This window comes from Cololabis saira, chromosome 12 (assembly GCF_033807715.1).
Source record: "Cololabis saira isolate AMF1-May2022 chromosome 12, fColSai1.1, whole genome shotgun sequence".
Taxonomy (NCBI): domain Eukaryota; kingdom Metazoa; phylum Chordata; class Actinopteri; order Beloniformes; family Belonidae; genus Cololabis; species Cololabis saira.
The window spans coordinates 404,395-428,361 of record NC_084598.1 but is presented as its reverse complement, the minus strand read 5'-3'; the positions used below and the strand labels follow the sequence as shown (position 1 = coordinate 428,361).

At 44.5% G+C, this 23,967-nt stretch overlaps 1 protein-coding gene across 1 annotated transcript in view; it reads right to left on the bottom strand.

Annotated features, from left to right (window-relative positions):
- Positions 1–23,967, bottom strand: part of ccm2l (CCM2 like scaffold protein) — a 51,158-nt gene that overhangs the window by 4,872 nt on the left and 22,319 nt on the right. The window contains exons 6-10 of the mRNA XM_061735118.1: positions 16,436–16,565; positions 14,275–14,338; positions 13,694–13,850; positions 9,809–9,947; positions 686–833 (exon numbers count right to left, since the gene is read on the bottom strand). Of these exons, the coding sequence (XP_061591102.1) occupies positions 686–833; positions 9,809–9,947; positions 13,694–13,850; positions 14,275–14,338; positions 16,436–16,565 (638 nt within the window). The remainder of the gene's footprint in view (positions 1–685; positions 834–9,808; positions 9,948–13,693; positions 13,851–14,274; positions 14,339–16,435; positions 16,566–23,967) is intronic.

Genomic DNA, 23,967 nt, shown 5'->3' with positions numbered 1-23,967 from the left:
TAAATCACTCCAGGAGTGGAGGATGGGGGGGCGGGGCGTTGGGAGGAGGAGCGGGGCAATGATTGACAGGAAAGGGGGAAAAGGACGCGTTTTTCACTGCGCAAAAAACACCGTCATAAAAAAAGCCAGGCATGGAGTACTGGAGCGAAGTTTTTCTTGTTACACCCTTTTAGACACATTTGAGGGATATTGGCTTTAAGTTTTCTAGTAATAATGTTCAGATGAAGAGTTCCAAACCAAAAGGAATGAGCCCTCTAGCGTATCTCTCCGTTGCCTTGAACAGGCTGTGTGCTGCAAAATGTGCTGCAATTCGGGGGCCGAATTTCCCGCGCTGTCCTGCGGATGTGACGTCATGCACGTTCTCCCCGTTCTCCCGTGCCGGCTTCGCTGTTGGCTGCAGTACCCCCGACAGCCGTCGTGGCGAAGGGTGGCACTAGAGGGTCTCATTTCTTAAAAGGAGCCTCATGCTCCTTTAAGCCAAACTGAATTAGATTATCAAGAAACAATAATGACAGGCACAGATAAGAGGAGCTGCAGTCCCTAAATGTGATCCACCATAATGGACACAAATATTCTCTGAGGGTTTTAATTCTTAAATGTAATGTCAAACATAAAACATAAGAAGCAGACCAGATTCCACTTTGAAAATCCCATTTATAAGCTGATTCCCCATGTCCCCACATACTCTCTCATGGCTGTGGCCGATGTGTTGCTCATGCTCCGTTTAATCCGTCCAAAGCTGTCCGTTAAGATTCCGCCCTCCCGGATCCCAATACTTTCCAAGAAACTCTCAAATGTCCCAACATCTTTGTCTCGGATGAATGGGCGCATGCCTAGGACACGATGGATGCAATAAAAAAGACAATGTGACAGTTAAAAAAATAACTTTGTTGTCCAGAACTGAATGATCAATAATATGAGTAACATTGTAACCAGAAAATACAAAGTGAAGAAAACATTTGCCATGTGACAAGACAGCTCTGTTTACAGGTGTGTTTGTTCAGTTTGCATATTACATAACAAACTGAGGTCTGATGTCATTGTAATAGAAATGATCAGGAACTCAAACATCCAGTTGTGGCTCTTAAATTTACACACTATCGGCTGCTGACAGCTGGAATAGGCTCCAGCAGAACCCTGTTACCATGAATAGAGGGTCTGCGTTGACGTCACTTTCCCACTGGACCAGCCCCCTTACTCACACTGAGTGGCAAAAACAGCTGCAACTAGTGGAGAAGACGGGATAACAGCCGATTATGGGCTTAAATTAAAGGCAGTTGGACTTGACAGTGACCCGTACAGTTTCCCAAGGAACCAGTGGTCCATGGACATTAATATTTGGCCACGAGTCGAGTTTCCTGATATTTATATGTACTTAATTACGCCAGGGAAATACAGGAAGCAAAGCTTGAAGGCATACAAAAGTCTTGATGCTTGGTCCTACTTCAAGGCAGGATTTGTTGTAGAAATTAAAGTGATGAGGACACCGAACTTTATGATTTGACCGTTTAACGTTGGCTACCCAAAAATCCAACATTACAAAAACGGGAACCGCAAATCCACATTTCGGTGCCTGGAATCCAATTGTTTCTGCGAATTGCAGGGATCCATTTGTCTCTCTTAAAGCAGCACAATGTAACTTTCAGCTTTGTTGAGTTTGGCGGCTTCTTTGGACAAAAGCGGTAGTGCTTTACCAGAAAGAACACTACATTTCCCATGAGCACCAGCGCGTACTGCCGGAAAGATCCTGTTCCCGTCGCGTGCATTTGTTTTGATAATGAAATAAGACGGGACGGACTTTCAAAATTACTTTTTTGTTTTCAGCGGTCGTTTGCAGGATGGAAAGGGCAGAGCTAATGTATCTATTTTTGGCTAAACAATATAATATGACGATATTGAAAAACACAAGTTCAACTTGGTTTTATTAAAGCAGCACAATGTAACTTTCAGCTTTTGTTGAGTTTGGCGGCTCCTTTGGACAAAAGCGGTAGTGCTTTACCAGAAAGAACACTACATTTCCCATGAGCACCAGCGCGTACTGCTGGAAAGATCCTGTGCCCGTCGCGTGCCTTTGTTTTGATGAGAGAAGACGGGACAGACTTTCAAAACTACTTTTCTGTTTCACCAAGTGAACAGACGGAACGCAAAAAAAAGATGTTAAACTGCTGGAAAAGAACTGGAATTTACCGGGATACCTTAAACAAGGGGGCCAGGGAGCGGTATATGGAGAAAATAATGATTATTAACGGTTTGGGTTCATATGAAATCCCTATCAAAGAGTGGAGCTCCGATGAGGATTTACTGCCGCAGTTCTGCACAACCCACGTTTTAGGCTACCTTGTTTAGGAGTGTTTGGCAGCTGCTTTGTTAAATGTTTGACTCGCCATGTGTTTCAATAAATTTGTATAATAGTACAACATAGAGTACATGTTTTGTATCACTCTTACTTCTCTTTTCTTTTTTTTTTTGACTGCTATATTATGCTGAGGCTTCGAGGCGTGAGTAATATTTTAGTTTTCCTCGTGAGATAATTTTTTTCCTCTGCAGCTACAAATAGAGTTAATATCTTTTCCTCAACAAACTAGTTTTATCTGAAGATTGGGGTTAATCGCACCGCAGAGAGCTGGCCAGAAACTGCGTTTAGCTGGAGAAGTGGGGAATAAAATCCATGTTTTGATCCGACCCCGGTCTGTGGGTTTGTTTGTTTGTGGTTCAATAAACCCGTGTTTTGATCCGACCCCGGTCTGTGTGAGTGTTTGTTTGTGGTTTAATAAACCCGTGTTTTGATCCGACCCCGGTCTGTGTGAGTGTTTGTTTGTGGTTTAATTAACCCGTATTTTGATCCGACCCCGGTCTGTGTGAGTGTTTGTTTGTGGTTTACTGTGGAACGTTATGTTGGTCGTTACAGCCGCGATTCAACCGAGCCGACGACTCTTTCACTCTTGTAACAGGGATGGTTTTAGGACCCTGGGGAGCCTTTAAAGGGAGAGCAGAAGCAGCGCTCTCTCTCCCTCTCACCTGAACAAGACGCGGAAGTGCAGACATGCACCAGAAGGGGCGCCAAACATTTGTTGTGGTAGGTCGTGATTTGAAGGAAAAAAATATTTTATTCAAAGTGTACTGCATTAAAAACATTACTTTATAGGATATACATTTACTTTACTAGAAAAGCAGCAGCAGCAGTTGGGGCAGATTCAGCCCCGTAAAGGCAATAGATGTTGGTGTAACCTCCAGTCATCTGCATGCTGAGCAGGAGAGTGTGGACATTGTGTGAGGTTGACGATTGTAAGTCATGCACTTTATATTTATTTAACTGTGAATGCATTGAATTTTGTGGTGTTGAAACGTGTTTTATGTTTTTTTAGTATCTGTCTCTGACAAAAAAAATAACTGCTGGTCCGGGTGCTAGTTAAAAACAACTTTAAAGGGCGACAACCTATTAACTGCTGGTCGGGGTGCTAGTAAAGCTACTTGAAGGTACAGCATGTCGAATGGCGTATTTTATTTAAGTATTGTATCTTAACTTGTGGAACAAAATTTAACACTCATGTCTGTGTTCATAGGACTGTCTGCGAGAGAAGTGACGGTCACTGTTTTTTTGCCTCCTAATAATTAGTTTTCATTTGGGCCTTCTTGTTTTCTTAGTTTATTTTTTTTCTTTTGTTTGTTATTAATTTTAGTTGGGCTAAGTGCAATATTTACCAGGCGCCAGACAGCGCCTTAGTGGCCACCGGTTTGGGGGAAGCTATCGCACTAACATTTAGTGCTCCCTTTTGTTTTGTGTGCTTATATTTTGGTTGCAGTGCAAACCCAACCTTGAGGCCGTGCGAGTGATTCCTTAGAGTGCAGTGGCGTTGTTACTCTACTGGTTTGGGGTTTCCTTGTATTGGGTCCTGAATGCGTGAGCTGATTCTATTTATCCCCTTACCGTCACTTGGATGACGTGTGCTTTTGCCTAATGTATGTGACGCGTGCCCTGTTTAAATTTAAGTTATTTTTGTAATAAACTATTTTTGCGAGTCAACTGCCTCTTGTCCTGGTTATTCTGGACATTACCTGGCTGCATAGTGAACTAAATTGGGAGGTCTTAAGTACCTTAGTTGAAGACGTTGGTTCAAACACTACACTCTGTTATAGGGATGGGAATCGAGAACCGGGTCTTGTTGAGAACCGGTTCCCAGTGTTTCAATTCCTTGGAATCGTTTGCCTTTTTCGCATGACGTCACCAAGCACGTTGCGTGCGCATTTGCGCCCAGCAGGAAAACACGGGGACAAAGCGGCATAAACGCTCGAAAGTTTGGTTACATTTTACCAAAAAGGATGACAACAGGGCGACAATTCTTCCAATGTGGACATTTTAACAAAGGGGGGAAACTGTTAGGACTCGGCCGGCTGATGCGCTTGGAGCGCGGAGTCAGCCGGCGTGTGGTAAGGCTGATTTATGGTTCCGCGTTACACCAACGCAGAGCCTACGGCGTAGGGTTCGCGGCTACACGCATTGTACGGCGCGTGTCGCCGCGTAACCTACGCCGTAAGCTCTGCGTCGATTTAACGCGGGACCATAAATCACGCTTTAGAAGAGCTGCGCTCCGGCGGACAGCGGAGCTCCTGACAGCTGCAGCTCGTCAGCTCATCTATGGAGAAGTTAAAGAGCATCTACCGCTAGATTCTCCTTTCATCAAGGCAGGGAAGAGTATCAGGCCAGAATAGATGAATGTCACCAGCAGTGACTAAGTTTGTGGTGTTGAAAATGTTACTGGACATTCTTGTGTAATTGCTACAAAATAATTTGTTGTTTTTAGTTAATTTCTACAGAAGAATATTTATTAGGGCCCGAGCACCTTCAGTGCGAAGGCCCTATTGTATTTGCAGGAATTTTTATTATTATTATTATTTTCCTGACAAAGTAAAGGCCTTTTTGCCCCCCTTAACATTCCCAAAAAGTCACCAAATTTTGCACCCTAGTCAGGCCTGGCGAAAAATTTGATATTTAAAGGTTTGCATTAATGGGCGTGGCAAAATGGCTCAACAGCGCCCCCTTGAAAACTTTGTGCCTCAAGCCCCACGATACGGTTTGACGTACATGCACGAAAATCAGTACACACCTGTATCATGTGATTACTTAAACAAAAGTCTCTTGGGGTCATGCCCGAAACCGAACAGAATGTCGGCCATTTTGAATTAATCGTGTCATTTTAGCGAAATTTATGCCATTCCTTCGGCAGTTAATTCAGCCCGAACCGTAACGTGCACCCAGGTGTGTTATACATAAAATTGTGCGTCTCCATCCTGCGACACCACGCATTACTTTTCTCTTTCAAAAGCGTTACCGTGGCGACGCTAGACGCCAAAAAGCGCGCCCACCCTTCATCTGGTTGGTTCAGACAGAGAAAACTTTGCGCCTCAAGCCCCATAATACGGTTTGACGTACATGAACGTAAATTGGTACACTCCTGTATCATGTAGCACCTAAAAGAAAAGTCTCTTGGCGCCATGGCAGAAACCGAACAGGAAGTCGGCCATTTTGAACATTCTGAATTAATTGCGTAATTTTGGAGCAATATATGCCATTCCTTTGAGAGTTAATTCAGCCCGAACCGTATCGTGAACCCAGATGTGTTATACATCAAAATGTGCGTCTCCATCCTGCGACTACACGCATTACTTTTCTCTTTCAAAAGTGTTACCGTGGCGACGCTAGACGCCAACAAATGCACCCCCCCTTCATCTGATTGGTCCATATTTGATAGTTCCCCAAAATGCACCAAATTTGGCATGCAAGCCAGGCCTGGCGATAAATTTGATATTTCATGGTTTGCATTAATGGGCGTGGCAAAATGGCTCAACAGCGCCCCCCGGAAAAATTTTGGGCCTCAAGCCCCACAATACGGTTTGACGTACATGCACGAAAATCGCTACACACCTGTATCATGGCACAACTTAAAGAAAAGTCTCTTGGAGCCATGGCCGAAACCGAACAGGATGTCGGCCATTTTGAATAAATTGTGTCATTTTGGCGAAATTTATTCCATTCCTTCGGCAGTTAATTCAGCCCGAACCGTAACGTGCACCCAGGTGTGTTATACATCAAAATGTGCGTCTCCATCCTGCGACTACACGCATTACTTTTCTCTTTCAAAAGTGTTACCGTGGCGACGCTAGACACCAACAAGCGCACCCCCCCTTCATCTGATTGGTCCATATTTGATAGTTCCCCAAAAGGTACCAAATTTGGCATGCAAGCCAGGCCTGGCGATAAATTTAATATTTCATGGTTTGCATTAATGGGCGTGGCAAAATGGCTCAACAGCGCCCCCCGGAAAACTTTGTGCCTCAAGCCCCACAATACGGTTTGACGTACATGCACGAAAATCGCTACACACCTGTATCATGGCACAACTTAAAGAAAAGTCTCTTAGAGCCATGGCCGAAACCGAACAGGATGTCGGCCATTTTGAATACATTGTGTCATTTTGGCGAAATTTATGCCATTCCTTCGGCAGTTAATTCAGCCCGAACCGTAACGTGCCCCCAGGTGTGTTATACATCAAAATGTGCGTCTACATCCTGCGACACCACGCATTACTTTTCTCTTTCAAAAGTGTTACCGTGGCGACGCTAGACGCCAAAAGGCGCCCCCCCCCTTCATGTGATTAGTCCATATTTGATAGTTCTCCAAAAGTCACCAAATTTTGCATGCAAGCCAGACTTGGCAATACATTTGATATTTCATGGTTTGCATTAATGGGCGTGGCCTAACGGCTCAACAGCGCCCCCTAGAATACTTTTCTCTGCCATAACTTTTGAATGGTTTGACATAGAGAGTTGTGGGTGGTGTCATGGGACTCTGTAATGAGTCCTTAAGCTTCGTTGGCCTTAATTAGCCCCGCCCCTTCTTCTGATTGGTTGTCCCTTTTTTCTGCTATAACTTTGGAATGGTTTGACATAGAGAGTCGTGGGTGGTCTCATCAGATTCTTTATGGAGCCCTTGACCTTCATTGGCTTAAATTAGCCCCGCCCCTTCTTCTGATTGGTTGTCCCTTTTTTCTGCTATAACTTTTGATTGGTTTGACATAGGAAGTCGTGGGTGGTGTCATGGGACTCTGTAATGAGTCCTTAAGCTTCGTTGGCCTTAATTAGCCCCGCCCCTTCTTCTGATTGGTTGTCCCGATTTTCTGCTATAACTTTGGAATGGTTTGACATAGAGAGTCGTGGGTGGTGTCATCAGATTCTGTATGGAGTCCTTGACCTTCATTGGCCTGAATTAGCCCCGCCCCTTCTTCTGATTGGTTGTCCCTTTTTTCTGCTATAACTTTTCAATGGTTTGACATAGGAAGTCGTGGGTGGTGTCATTTCTGATACTTATGGGGGGCGGTGGCCGTGAGTGCGAGGGCCCGTTCATTGCTGCTTGCAGCTTTAATTTTATTATTATTATTTTATATTAAATACATATTTTACTGTATATTACAAATCATTTTGTGGGGACCCCCTGGCACCATCGAGGAGGAATTTTAGTATCAACTTTGTTTTATTAAAACAAAGTTGATACTAAAATTGTTTCTTCTCCTTTTTTCCAAATGAGAATCGATAAGAGAATCGATAAAGAATCGAATCGTTAAGCAGAATCGAAAATGGAATCGGAATGGAAAAAATGTTATCAATTCCCATCCCTACTCTGTTATCTCAGATACTTGGCCTCCTTGGTTCTGCCTCCGAGCAGGAAAGCGGTGAAAAGTTAAACCATTAGCGATCTTTTCCCCACCTCTGCTATGTGTGCAGCTGCTGCAGCTACAACACAGCAACGGGTTACCAGCTTCTGCTGAGCTCTGCGCTCCACGCCCCGCCCATTTTTGTCTCGACTACGAATCTGGAAGGAGGGGGAAGTGACGTATGCCGTAAAGCAGTCAAAGCCGTAAAGATTTGTAGTTTTTTAGTGTGGCAGGGTTCCTACCATGCTCCTCAAAGTTACATAGTACCAGTGAAGGCGATACAGACCCCTCAGACCATGACAGAGGTTCATTAAACCTGTTGGAAGTTGATGTACCATCACAATGATGATGATGAAATATTAGATTAAGGTGGAAAAGTTACATAGTGCTGCTTTAAGTTTTTTTAGCGAGATAATGCACCCTACAAACTCATACGCTCTGCACCTTTTTCCTGTCACGTTTTTTAGAGGGACTTCGTCATAAACTAGTAGTTCAACATACTTACTGACAAAATAAAAAAATACTTTATAACCTGTGAATAACTGAATGTTTTGCAGATCAGCCCTGCACAATTTTACAGTTCTCAGGAAAAATACTAGAACCCAAGACGAATCCCCTGTATGTGAAAACATTCTAAATTTGATTCTTATTGAACATAGAACTCTACATTTACATTTGTATCATAACAATTCTGTCTCTTGTTTTATCCCCATAAATCCCCATCGGTCGGACATCCTTCCTCGTCTTTCATCTCACGCCAGCGAGTGAACGCCGGGCCGATGTTTATTCTTGTCCGGGCATATTTTAAAAAAAAGATTTTTGTCCGGGCATTTAGCTTGTTACTCTCCCGCTTTCTTTTTTCGCCTCCTTCGATAAAACTTTTATTTTCTTCGGTTTTTCCGCTGCTTGGGCCATGATACCAGCTTCTCCTGAGCTCTGCGCTCCACGCCCCGCCCAGCTTTCGTCTCCACTACGAATCTGGAAGGAGGGGGAAGTGACGTATGCCGTAAAGCAGTCAAAGCCGTAAAAATGTGTAGTTTTTTAGTGTGGCAGGGTTCCTACCATGCTCCTCAAAGTTACATAGTGCCAGTGAAGGTGATACAGACCCCTCAGACCATGACAGAGGTTCATTAAACCTGTTGGAAGTTGATGTACCATCACAATGATGATGATGAATTATTAGATTAAGCTGGAAAAGTTACATAGTGCTGCTTTAAGCTTATTTTTCGTCAGTCTGTAAAACAATAACTCTGATTTCTTGCTAAATCTATGAGTACAGTTGACCTCACAACAGCTCTTTCCCATTTTAGATGTTTTCCAGTTGCTCAAACTGAAAGTTTACGCTGACACTCGGTCTTTCTGACACTCAGTCTTTCTGACACTCGGTCTTTCTGACACTCGGTCTTTCTGACACTCAGTCTTTCTGACACTCAGTCTTTCTGACACTCGGTCTTTCTGACACTCAGTGGGCATAACCCGCTGTGAAGTCGCATCTGTGACGTCATGCGCATTCCCTCTATAGACTTGGAGCAGAGCAGAATAAGTCTATAGCTGAAGACACTCCATTGTTTAATGTGTTGTGAAGAGGATTTGTTATCTGTTACATATAGCAGCTTGTGCAACATTTCCTTTGCCCTAGTAGCAATCAGGAACTCAGAGCAGTCTCCAGCACAAAGTCAGGGATCTCTATCAGTTCATTTGAATCTCTGTTTTTGATGCTGTTGTCCCAACAGATGACTGGAATAAAACTCCACTCTACACCGAATACCTAGAAAAGATGGGCATCTTCTGCAAACACTGGCAGATCTTTAAGATACTGCACCAAGGCAGGTTATCTTCAACAGCACACAACTGTGTATTTTGCTTAAATTTGCTTGCAAGAATGCTGGCATTTAATATCAGAATTAATGTGTCAGCCACAGAACACTAAAGACACTTGCATACATGAAATTCATATGCACACAAAAACACACTAATATGCAGAATTTGGTTCATTCAAGTATTGCTTTGTAATATTACCATAAACACGTGGGATGCCAGATAATTTCAATTATCTCTCTCCCTCTCTCTGCCTCTGTGTTTCTGTCTGTGTCTCTCACCCAGCAGCAGGAATTTGCGGTTGTCTCCGTATAGCTGCAACAACTCGGAACAGAAGTGGTCGATGTTTGATCCCAGTCTGTATTCTCTCAGCAAGACAGCAAAGTGCTGCAGCTTCCCAGGAGTCAGCTTGTTACGCAGCTAGACAGGGACCCAACACACACACACACACACACACACACACACACACACACACACACACACACACACACACCCTCAGAAGATGACAACTTCACTTTTTTGCTGAACTTTGTCAATAACATCCTACAAGATACTTATGGCGCTTTTCCACTAGTACCTACTCAGCATGCCCCGGCTCGGTACGGCACGTCACGCATCGTCCCGGGTCCAACCGCTTTGTCCTCGTTTGTTTTTCCACAGCCAGGTGAGAAGTGGGTGGGTTGGGGTGAGAAGTGGGCGGGTTGGGGTGAAGCTGCTGTGACGTACTCGATAGCGCAACTCCTTTGTTTGTGTCGGCGCTGATGAGAAATCAGCTGGAGCCGCGAGCAGCTGAGAGTAAAACAGAGCTCCTGGTGGATCTGATCGTTCGTTATCGCCCGTCTACATCCCTTTTTTAATTCTCTCGTCAGCCACCAGGTTTATGAACATCAGCACCACAGAGTTGGATCACCAAACAGACGTTTGTGCTGTATAATAAAATCGGCGCGAGTCGCTCTCGCGCTGACTCGCTCTCGCGCTGACTCGCTCTCGCGCTGACTCCCACCTCCTGATTCAAACATCTGACGGCCCCGCCCCCTGACCAATCGGTGACGTGTATTGTGATGACGTCAGATCCAGGGCCAACTCAGCCGCTTAGAACCTCAGCAGAATAGATACAGAAAAAGTATCTGCTTGGCACGGCTCCACCCACCTCAGCCCGTAGTGGAAAAGTGCAAGACGGGGGCGTGGCGGTTAGAAGCGAGCTGAGTAGGTACTAGTGGAAAAGGGCCATTACCTGTGACCTACCTAGTTCATTCTTTCTCTTCTTTTAAAAAATAATTAAACCTTTAATTAACCAGGTAAGTCCCAATGATATTAAAAATCGATTTTATAAGCGAGACCTTGCAGAGAGCAGCAATATACTAACATTAAACAAAAAGTGGAAAAAAAAAAAGAAAAATTATTTCTTTTAATGAGTCGGACAGATGATGGGTCTGAAGTCAATTGTGTTTGTAATATCTTAATTGGATTGATTTGCTGTGGCTGTTTCACACCCATCCAGAGGAGCTCTCTAGTGGAACAGTACTAGTGGAACAGTTTATTCTAAATATGAACCTATATTCAACTGAAGGCTAAAGCTATTGCTGTAGGTTCACTGTAACCTGAACATCCCCTGAAAAAGAATCGTAAATGAAAAAAAAAGCTGCAACAATATGGAAAATGCACAAAAATATGAATGTTATTAGTTATTCTTGCATTCATTTTGACATGTATTTCTTCGCAGACACTATAAAATATATATCCACTTTTGCATCTCAGGCCTGCATCACACTTCAAAGTAGGTTGAGTCTATAAGGTTTTTTCTACTTTCTTAGGTTGCGATTCTCTCTCACAGCATTTAAGAGATCTTCTGGCATTGAGATAACAGCGTGATAAAGCGTTTTGCGTTGTTGCTTTTTTTCCAGCCTTTCTGCATACACTTCTTCAGGTGTGCAGTGCTGTGGGGTTACCATTGTCTCGTTTTCCATTTCAGTATTCTTCCACATTTTAATATTTATTAGTTCCTTGAGATAACCAGGGCAACATCTAGTCAAATGGCACTTTTCCACTAGCACCTACTCAGCCCGACTCGCCTCGCCTCGGTTTTGTGCTTTTCCACTAGGGGTTGAGGCGGGTGGAGGCTTGCCGAGTAGATACTTTATCTGTAACTATTCTGCCGAGGTTCTAAGCGGCTGAGTCAGCTGCATCTGACATCATCACACTAAAGGCCACCGATTGGTCGGGCGGCTGGGAGGCAGATGTCTAAGTCAGAAGGCGGAAATCAGCGAAACAGCGACTCGCGGCTTCTTGTTCATTTTATTCGACAGGCAATGGGGGCACAAAAGTCTGTTTCATGATCCAACTCTGAGGTGCAGATGTTCATAAACCTGGTGCTGAGGAGAGAATTAAAAAGGGATTTATACGGGCGATAAGGAACGACCAGATCTACCAGGAGATCTGTCTCTTCATAGCTGCTCACGGCTCCAGCTGACTTTTCAGCAGCGCCAAGACAAACAAAAAAAAAGCGTTGCCGCTTGAAGATTCTTTCACTCTCATTTTTTAACTTGATATCGAACATTCATTTACATCACACAATCAAATACGTCACAGCAGTTTCGCTCCAACCCTCCTACTTCTCATCTGGGTGTCTAAAAAAAAAAACGAGGGCAAGGCGAGTTGAGCTGAGTAGGTACTAGTATAAAAGCGCCAAAAGTTTTTATGTCTTCAGTTTCCATACTTAAAACACAATGGAATTGAACACAAGGCACACAAGCCTGCCATCAACCAAAGTTTTGGCAGTCTACCAACACAGGTACAGATGTAGTGATCCAGGCCTGGTTTATGACACCTCGAGTCACAGGCAGACTTTCCCAAACCAAGAAGAGTGAAATACACATGACCTTTTTAAGTGAGGTCACACCTGGGGAGGAACGGCCCTCAGAGATACACATCTTATCAAGATCCAACCGAACAAAGAACTATTCGAAAGGTACCTGAAGTGCCTAGCACCAGTGGGGGAGAATAGCAGTAAGAGTCATAAAACTGACAAAAAGGGGAGAATAACCAGACCTGACTGCTTCTCCAGCGGCCCCATCTCCATTATAGAAGACTGGAATATGTGAATTAACTTTGGTTAAGAAACCTTCAATGTGATTTTCCTTTGGTTACACTACAGTTCTACCTCCATGTCTATCACCATGGTTGAACTATTCTGTTGTTCTTTCCATGCTTTGTAAATGATATCAGGTCCTTCATTAAGTCATGAGACTGATACAAACAGGTAACTTATGTGTGTTCATTAAGATAAAGTATGCATGAAAACCTTAATAATACTATACAGTATATATACCCCAGGGATTAAAAAAGTCAGGCGCCAGTTGTGCAGGTTCTCCTACTTAAAAAGATAAGAGAGGCCTGTAATTTTCACCACAGGTATATCTCAACTATGAGTGACAAAATGAAAAAAAAAAATCCAGAAAAATCACATTGTCTGATTTTTAAAGAATTTATTTGCAAATTATAGTGGAAAATAAGTATTTGTTCAATGACTAAAGTTCATCTCAATACTTTGTTATATCCAGGGGTGCACACAAGCCGGTACTCAAGGGCCAGTCTACTGCATGTTTTAGATGTTTCCCTATATATATATATATATATATATATATATATATATATATATATATATATATATATATATATATATATATATATATATATATATATATATATATATATATATGTATATATATATATATATATATATATATATATATATATATAGATAACTACTGCACATTGATCCGTTTGATTTGAACTTGTAATACATTTTTTTTAATTGATCGTGTTTATTTGATGTACTTAGACCAATCCAGATTAGAACCTACTTTCAGATGAGAGATTGATTAATACAATTTATTTTTCTTTTGTAATCAAGAAAAACTTGTTGCTGTGGTGCCGCAAGGAGTTTATTAAATTAAGTAGGATTGCTACACAGAAAAAGCTGACAACCCAACTTTTTGGACTACCTTGCACTCTCTGATTTTTGTATGTAAATGCAATTAGGCCACCCTTCACTTTCTAAAATGTATCAATTTGATGCAACTGCTATTCCGCTGAATTCAAAAAGACAATGTTTATCAGAGTCAAATCAATAAGTGGGGGTGATGAAGAATATTGCCCGCACTCACAATGATCATATACTCTTGCATGAGCAGCAGGGCGGGGTTACTGTCTCCTCCATCACTGGCTGATGCCAGACTGCGATGGGAGTCCTGCAGTGACAGAGACGAACTTTCACTGTACGTCTCGCTGTAGTAAAGTTCAAAAGCATCCTGGGAACCATCACTGACAGAAAAACACAGAAACAATTACGATTACATGGTGAGTTTGTTTGTCTGAGAAAGTTAATGCAGTGTTTAGATTTTTTTTTCATCCTAAATATAATAAATCATATTTCTTCCAATATAAAAGGAAAAGGAAAATATGCCAACATTCAAATTCAGAAATAACGTTAGATATTGAAAATAATAAATTAATCATATTTAAAAACCAATAGGAAGACGTTTTAATTGGCTGAAATACCAAATTTAAACAAATTTGGTATTTGAAACAAATGATCTGATTCAGAAGATTTATGTCTGATTTACGTTAATTTTCATTTTAATGTTAAAGAAAAGGATGTCATTAATGTGCGGTCATTTAAACTTGTGAATTGAAAACTTGTGAGGCTGCCATGTGAAAGAGCACAGGCATGTCAGAGGTTACTTACTAAGAGCTGCAGCAGCTAAACTCCGGATCGTAGCTGTAGGACATGTCACTTAGGCAGCTGTCACCTGTATAGACCCCAAGACTGAGTGGATTAAAAAAAATCGGTTCATATACATACATACGTACGTACGTACGTACGTACGTGCGTGCGTGCGTGCGTGCGTGCGTGCGTGCGTGCATGCATGCATGCATGCATGCATGCATGCATGCATGCATACATACATACATACACACACACACACACACACACACACACACACACACACACACACACACACACACACACACACACACACACACACACACACACATACATACATACATACATACATACAACATTTATATATTATATATATATACTCTCACTGACCGCAACTCTCCATCAAACACACACATTTTCTATGGAGCCTGAGAGGTTTATATCGCTGTCAGAAAAATCCAAACCACTTCCTGAATGAAGCAAGACTTGATACGCGCATTGCAGAAACCCCCCTCGCTACTCAACACATGCCTCGAAGCCTTGATACAAAACATCACATCACTACAAAAAGCTAGCTGTCAGTTCCCACTGTGAGGAACTTAATGAGCAAATGGAAGACCACAGACACAGTTGTAGTTAAGGCCAGAGTAGGAGGCCAAGAAAAGTCTCAAATAAGCAGAGGCGAAGGATGGTGAGAACAATCAAACTCAACCCACAGACCAGCTCCGAAGACCTACAACATGATCTTGCTGCAGATGGTGTCACTGTGCGTCGTTCAACTATTCAGAGCACTTTGCACAAGGAGATGCTACAGTATATTGGAGAGTAATGTGGCAGAAGCATTTTCTGCGCACATGCCACAAACAGAGTCGCTTGAGGTATGCTACGGCATATTTGAACAAGCCGGCTTCATTTTGGACAAGGTGCTGTGGACCAATGAAAATAAAATTGAGTTATTGGGACATAACGAGGGGCGGGGTGCATAGCGGAAGAAGAACGCAGCATTCCAAGACAAACACTTGCTACCTAGAGTAAAATTTTGTGGTGGTTCCATCATGCTGTTGGGCTGTGTGGCCAGTCCAGGTCCTGGCAAAGGTTGAAGGTCGCATGGATTCCAGTCAGTTTCAGCCGATTCTTGCGAACAGTGTTCAAGAATCAGTGATAAAGTTGAAGTTGCGCAGGGGCTGGATACTTCAGGAAGACAACGACCAACCGAAACACTACTCAAAATTCTAAGAAAGCATTCATGCAGAAGAACAAGTTCAATGTTCTGGAATGGCCATCTCAGTCCCCAGACGTGAATATTATTGAAAATCTGTGCTGTGTTTTAAAGCGGGCTGTCCCTGCTCAGAAAGTATCAAACCTAACTGAACTGGAGATGTTTTGCAAAGAAGAATGGTCAAAAATACCTTCATCCAGAATCCAGACCCTCATTGGAAGCTATAGGAAATGTTTAGAGGCTTTCTGCAAAAGGACGACCTGCTAAATATTGATGTAATTGTTCTGTTTGGGTTGCCAGATTTATGCACTCCATACTTTTGTAATTATTGTATACTTTCTATAAATCATATAAACTTAATTTCACTTCTCAAATATCACTGTATTTGTCTGCTTACTTGGTAAGCTACCTTTGGACGTGACTCGACATCGGCTAAGTAAGGCAACCTTGGTTAGGTAAACGTTACCATAGCTCCCAATGAGATAATTTTTTCGTTGCATTCTTTGATTTTTTCGCAGTCTGAAGTTGGAAAGTCTGTGTTCTCATTATTATTGAATGCAGAAATTAAAAGTCAGTGGTTTTTCGTTTGGGGTGAATGAACAGGAATAGCAGATTTATGTAAAAGAAAATATTCACCAGAACTTCATAGACTTATTAAACAAGGGAGCCAGGCCATGATATCCAAGGAAGAGACAGGGATGCAGCAAAAATATCAACATGACTTCTGTGGTCAACAAAACATTCTGGCCTGTGGATGTTAAAATGTTTTTATCTGTGATGAAGTAAGGTAATTACCTATTATTACTCATTTAGACAAGCAGCATCAAAACAAGTTTACCAGAATCAAACATCCTCAGGGGGGTTTGCATGAAGGTGCATTTTGAACTGATTTTTGTTAAGTTTGTGTGTATTTTCCCATAGTTCACTTAATTTTGTGACAAACTGATTTTTTACGAAACTCACTCCTCTGCAGCCAATAGCGATCCGGCACGGTGTGGTGAAAGCCGGCCCGGTCCACACACTCAATGGTCTGATGGCCGTAAATGATCTGGAACATCTGGCAAATAAGAGAACAGTATTCCTCTGCAGCATCCTGCACAAACACACACACACACAGGGGAGATCACTGTCACAGGGAACTGGTTAACATATCTGTCCCCTTTTTAATCATTATTTTTTTCCAATTATTCAATTTCACCCAGTGTGATGAAGGAGATTCAGAACAGTAGGTGCGTGCGTTTCTTCCTCATTCAAGGGCGCAAGAGTGTTATGATCTACAGCATGACTACCCAAAGCCGAGTCTGCAGACTGCGGTTGTGACCCGAGTCAACTCTGTCTGTGAGTCTGTGGTCTTCATTTATGTCACAATGGCCACGGTTACATGATGTTTTTTAATTCGTAATTAATTATTCAGAATTAAATAATTCCGAATTAAACTATTTTCCTTCGAGTTTACATGGAAATAGTAATTCCGAATTGAGGTTTACATGGAAAACACGTTTGATCGGTGTTCTCCAATTCCTCTTAAAGGAGCATGAGGCTCCTTTTAAGAAATGAGACTCTCTAGCGCCACCCTTCACCACGACGGCCGTTGGAGGTACTGCAGCCAACAGTGAAGCCGGCACGGGAGAACGGGGAGAACGCACCTGCAGCGTCATGTGACGTCACATCCGCAGGACAGCGCGGGAAATTCGGGACCGAATTGCAGCACATTTTGCAGCACACAGCCTGTTCAAGGCAAAGGAGAGATACACTAGAGGGCTCATTCTTTTGGGTTTGGAACGCTTCATCTGACATTATTACTAGAAAATTAAAATGTATACGGATTTTTTTCATAAATCCTGCCACAATCCGGCCTCAAGCTCCTTTAAGGTCTGGGTGTTGGGAAGGTTCTGATTGGATAGGGGGGCGGACCGGAAGTTACGTCTACCGGAAGAAAAACAAACTTAGCCGCTACAACTTTGAAAAGGTTACAATTTTTAAGTTTCTTGCCATCTATTCTTTTAATTATTTCCAGGTCCTCCAAGCTATTTATTAAATAAATGGTCTCTGCTCTTGACCAGCGTTTACTGCGTGCTGCATCTTGAAACTTTGTTTGGAAAACCAGCCCAGCGTGGAATATAAGCGTCATGGAGACAAAAGGGCGAGGGAACGAGCAGAAAAAAAGACCGGAATTTATTTAAAGAGGAATGAGTGTTAACATGATCGCGGAATTATTCTATTCGGATTTAAAATCGGAATAAACCAGCCACTTCGGAATTAAGTTTAATTCGGAAAGGCCATTTTCATTCGGAATTAGGTGTTTACATGGTAATTTTTACTCATTTTAAATCAGATTTAATTTTAATTCTGAATTAAAGAGGAATTAAGCTTCCCATGTAAACGCACTCATTGGCACCAACTCCTCCCGATCTAAATAAATTGTTGCTCTGAGATGAGGTTAACCCTGTCACAGCACACACTCACATCCAGCCTGCTATGCTCAAAGTCGGATGGAATGGCCCACATTAGGAAACAGTGCTGTCTCAGTAACAGTGTATTTTTGTGAAAGTAGACGAGCAACACCAGAATTATCCTATTCATTTTCAACTTTTGCAGCTTTAAGGGCATTAAAGGCAAAGACGTTTACTGTTTTATTTCTTATCATTATAGTCGTATAAAAAATAAAGTCTGCACTCTGTCAATTCTGAGGTTTCACAAATCAGAACATAATAGGAAATGATTTCGTCTTTACGAGTTCTTAAAATTACGTAAATACAACCACAGATGGAAAATAACATAACATTAGAGAATATTTTAATTTATTTAACAAAATTAGCAAAACAATTGATTTAAAATATATTTTCAGAAATCATGAACTAATTCAGTAAGTAAAGAGCTAAGTAACTTTTCATCAGTGTAAAGAAGTTTGGACCATTAGGACCATGCTGCTTCAGTTTATTGAGATTTACAGACATTCGTTTACAGCTGTCTCGAGGTCCCACTACAGCATTTCAATCAGGTTGAGGTCTGGACTTTCACTGGGCCATGACAACACCTTGATTTTCCTTTTAAGAATTTCTGTGTTTTGGATTATTGTCTTGGTACAAAATTATAATTTTCAACTCTGCGTCATCAGACTGATTTAACATCGCTATATTTTCCAAAACATGATTCTTAAGTCTCTATCCCATTTGTTCTGCATAAAATGCAGAACAAATGGGATGGGATAAAACATTTTTATGGGATGAAATCACTTTCATGATGGCGCCGCGTGAGTGGCAGCTCGTTATAGCAGCTCCTGCTCACCTTTGAGCTTTTTCTCTTTTTTTTTCTACTTTAATCTGTAATCTTGTTATTTTTTTGTAAGTGTTTAAATATTAGCTACTACTCTGCACCATGGAGACCAAAACAGCCGTTTTGATCTCAACTTTTTTATTACTTTTTTCGCTGTTTACGTCCGTGTCCGGGGGTCCCGCAAGCAGTCCTATTGTTTTTCCCCCCGAGATTAAGAGGAGGAGACGGGGATGCGATGCCGGAGCTCAACGCTGCATCAGGAGGAGGAAATACAGACCTGTTCTCCCGTCTGTTTTTTTTTTTTTTTTTTTTTTTTTTTTTTACCTTGTCTGCACACATATTATTGATTGATACCATGACGGTAGAAACCAAAAGTGTATATATGTGCATTATTACTATATGTAATATATACATATATATACGCACACATATGCGTACACATACATAAATATACACATACAAACCCAGTGTTTTTTTTTTTTTTTTTTTTTTTTTTGGGGGGGGGGGGGAGGGGGTGGGGAGGGGGTGACGACATCCACTGCCAATCCAGGAAGCAGGAACACACGGAGACACACGTCAAGCACTGGAAATCTGCAACAAAAAACCACAAACAAAGCACGAAACCGGCACGGAGCCAACCAAAACACGAACAGCAATCGACCTAAATCTTGAGATCTGATCGCAGTCTGAGCTAAGCTATCGCTACCGCTACCTAAACCCAAAAACTAGAGAGCCAGCATGCAGGTGAACAAGCCAGTGTGTATGTCTATGTGTGTGTGTGTGTGTATGTATATGATCATGCGTGTGTGTGTGTGTGTGTGTGTGTGTGTGTGTGTGTGTGTGTGTGTATGTGACTAAATGACTATATGTGTGTGTGTGTGTGTGTGTGTGTGTAATAAACCAAACAAAGCTCCACCTGAAGTGTATCTATAGTGGGGGAGGGGGGGAGCGACCCCGCCACCCGCGAGACCAGAGGCCGACAAGGAAGAGCCCGGAACCCAGGCCACCGGCAAACCCCACAGAGGGGAGAAGTAGGAGGGAGGCAACCCACCGCCTGCGAGGCCCCCCCCCCACCCGGCGGCGGCCGAGGGGGCCCGCGGGCGGGGCCCCCACGGCGCGGAAAGAAGCAGCCAGGGATCCCGCGGCGGCGGACCGCGACCCAGGCAATCCCCGGCCACCCGGTCCGGGCCGGACACGCGGCCAGGAGGCCCTCACCCTTCAGGCCAACGACCCCCACCCGGCAGGGGGCCAGCCTGCCCGGAGAGACAGAGCCGCCCCGGCCGCCGACGCGGGCAGGCGCACCCGTCCCCCACAAAAGTGGCCCTCCAAGACCAGAGGGGCGCTTTTTACTCCCCCCCGCCGTAGAGGCAGCGGGGGGGACCGGAGACGGGCCCGGAGAGAGGGAACCCCCCAACAAGGCGACACCCGCGCAGGCCCGACAACGGAGGGCCCCAGACCCAGGCATCCCATTCATTCATCCATTCACCTATCCGATACCTATACTAATAATAATATAATATACTATACATAATAATAATAATAATACTAATAATAATAATAATAATAATAATAATAATAATAATAATAACCATCTTTGTATAATATAACATTGATAAATTATTAAGTTTTTGATGTCCTGCCAATGGAGGCTCAAATCCTCCATGGCAGGACCCTTCCATACCGCATTCTCACCGACACAGACATACAATCACGCACCGTTTCCCCCTCCCCGAGGGGGTCCAGCACCGCCAGAAGGCACCCCAGGCTGCACGGCGGGCCCCGCCAGGCCCGGGTAACCCGACCCACCTGTCCGAGGCCCAGGCCGGTGAAGGAACGCGGGTGATGTGGGACCCCCTCCCGCCCCTTGTGTTGAGTGCATGTGATTAATGCCATAAAAACAGGGAGGAGGGAGGGCCAAGCATCGATTGACACCGACCCCCCCCCCCCCCTCCCGAACTACGTGTCCTTGTCAAGTGTATTTATAAAGTGTTGAATGTGCAGTGTCTAGTTTGCTGTTAAAACCGTGAGGCGGGGAGTGCCGGGCCACGCGGGACAGTGCCCCCCACGACCCGGACCCCCCGCCTTTCGCCTATGTGCGTATGAATCGTGTAGGGGGGGCAAGAGGGGGAGCGGAGGCCGAAGCCAGGAGGCAGGACCAGCAAAGCCGGCCCTGATAAGACACCCGCGTCCCCCCACCGGCCATCCAGTAGACGGGGGCCGGCCCCCCGAGCCGGGCCAGGGCCCCACCGTACCTCCACGGGCGCCCCCGGAGCCGCCGGAGCCCCCAGACGGAGGGGGAAACGGTCCAACATCCTCCCATTCATACTGACAACATAAGACATAGATACCTGGGAATGGCGCCACCCCGCCGCCGCGCCCGCCCGTGCACCCCCCGGTCAGGGGAGGCCCGATCTCCGGACCCGGCCCCACCCCCCCCCGAGGCCACCCCGGCGGACACCCCAAGGGTCACGGAGTCCCCACATCCGCAGGGGCACTTGGCCCCCGCCCAGCGACGGAGGACCAAGGCAGCAATGCCCCCCCAGCGCAGACAGCCACCCCCCACCCAGGCAGGACCGGGCCCTCCGGGTGGGACCCCCACGTCCACGGCCCAGCCCCCCCCAGGAGGCCCGGAGACGCCCAAGCCACCGCCCCCCGCCCGAGCCCTCCCCAGCCACCCCCCCCACCGCCATGAGGTACCCCCCCCCACAGGCCCCCAAGGCCCCCACAGGCCAGGGACAGGACCCCGCGGCCCCACCCACCGCCCCCCAGGGGCCACCAGAGGCCCGCGCCCCAGACCCCCCAAGCCGACCCCCAACCCCAAGGGCTACGAGATCACCCCCCCCCCCGCCCCCACTAGGTAACGAGGCCAATAATCGGGGACCACAGAGAGTGCAATTCAGCCGAGTGTTGTTCAGTGGAGGCAGACATTATCTCACTACTAATATGATCTGATAAAAGATTCCTAAAATGGTTAATACATAAACTGGATTTTTGTTTCCAATTTACTAGAATGGTTTTCTTTGCGATACATAAGGCAGTGAGAACCTGGTGTGTCCAATTAGGATCTATTTGAGTGTCTCCCAGGTGACCTAATATACATACCGTGGGGCACACTGGGATTCTGTGGTCGATCCATGTGGATAAATCCTCACAAATCTCCTTCCAGAACCTCTGTACCGGTGTACAGAACCATAAAGCATGCATATAATTATCTGGGGTGTTCTCTGTGCACTGTGAACAGATATTAGAGGTGACAAAGCCCATCTGGAACATCCTTTGTCCAGTATAATGTATTCTATGAAGAACTTTATACTGTATAAGTTGTAAGTTTGGGTTTTTAGTCATAGTAAACGTATTTAAGCATATTTGTGACCAAGAAAGCTGGTCGGTATTCAGAGAGAGATCCGCCTCCCACTTGGAGATCGGGAGAGAGACTGACTCGTCCAGTTTAGACACTAACCTGTAAAGTTTTGATAACAACTTTAAATTGCTTAGATTTAATAAATCTATTATCTTAGCGGGAAGTTGTAAGTCTAATTGTCTAATTTTGTATGTTTTATTTATTATGGCCTTGAGTTGTTGATACTCTAAAAATTTACTCCTGCTAACTCCGTATTGAACCATAAGTGTATTGAAAGGTACAAACTGTCCTCCTACAATTACGTGCTGTAAGTACCGTATTCCTTGATCTCTCCATTGAACGAAGTTAACCATCTTTTTATCATTTTTCACGATGTCTGGGTTGTTCCATATGGGTGTACGGTCACATGGAAAAAGTGAAATTTTAGCTACTTTAAGAAATTCCCACCAAGCTGATAAAGTTGTGCTAATATTAATGCTTTTGAAACATTGATGACGTTTGATACTTTGACTAATAAATGGTAACTCTGAGATTTCTAGTTCGTTGCAAAACACTTGCTCTGAGTCCAGCCATTGACTATCTAAAGGATGATCTTTTGACCATTTTACAATATACTGTAATTTATTGGCAAGGAAGTAATACTGAAAATTAGGTAATTCTAAACCTCCATATTCTTTAGATTTCTGCAATGTCTTTAAACTAATGCGTGGAGTTTTATTTTTCCACAGAAATTTTGAAACACCTGAGTCCAGCGATTTAAACCAGGAAATAGGGGGTTTGAATGGTATCATTGAGAAAAAATAATTTACTTTTGGTAAAACCATCATTTTAATGGTGGCTATTCTACCCATGAGCGAAATGGGGAGAGAGCTCCATCTAGAAAGATCATCTTCTATTTTCTTTATAAGCTGAACATAATTTAATTTTATTAACTTTGACAGCCTAGGGGAGATGTTTATGCCTAAATATCTAATGTTCCCTGATTGTAATTGAGTATTGGATATATTCCCGGATTGGATATATTCTCCCGTGTAAGATCTCTCCCTAACAAGATGGATGAGCTGGTGGCGCTGACCCGGCATCCGCGGGAGTACCGGGAGTGCAGCGTAATGGTGTACTCAGAAACATGGCTCACCGCGGCGACCCAGGACACGGTGGTGGAGCTAGACGGATTTAAGTTGGTGCGGGCTGATCGGGAGAGAGAGAGTGGAAAGAGGAAAGGAGGGGCTAGCAGAGCTAGCAAGATTTGAAAGTGGCGCTTCCTCTAAGCCCCGCCCCCCGCCCGCCCCCACCCACGAGCGCTCCGTCCAAAGCCTCGCCCCCACAAACACGAACGCGCATAGGATTATTAAACATTTTGGACAGCACATTTACAGCAAAACTACCCCATGTCTCATTCACCTGTAAGCGAGGCCGGTTTTAGGGGGGGCTGTGCCCACCCAAACGTGCCCACCGGCGTCTCCATCCCGGAGAGCGTCGACGAACGGCACGGCAGCGCGCTGCGGTGCTGCAGACTCTAAAGCCACGGCTACGCCGTAGGGTACGGCGTCTGCGCCGTAGCCTACGGCGTAGCTGCGGCAACAAGCCTGCACGGCACCGCAGCGCGCTGCCGTGCCGTTCACCGGCGCTCTCCGCTCTCGCCGTGAGACGACCTACATCCCCACGGACCCCATACAGCTTCCGAGCCGGAGCGGCTGCGGCTTTTCACGGCTGAGGCTGTTCACGTGTCCCCGCGGGCTGCTGCTGCTGCTGCTGCAGGAGCTGCTGGGCAGAGAGGAGCAGCAGCAGCAGCAGCAGCAGCAGCAGCCTAACGGCTCCCGCTCCCCGGTCACACACAGCGGAGACCGAGCTGCTCTGG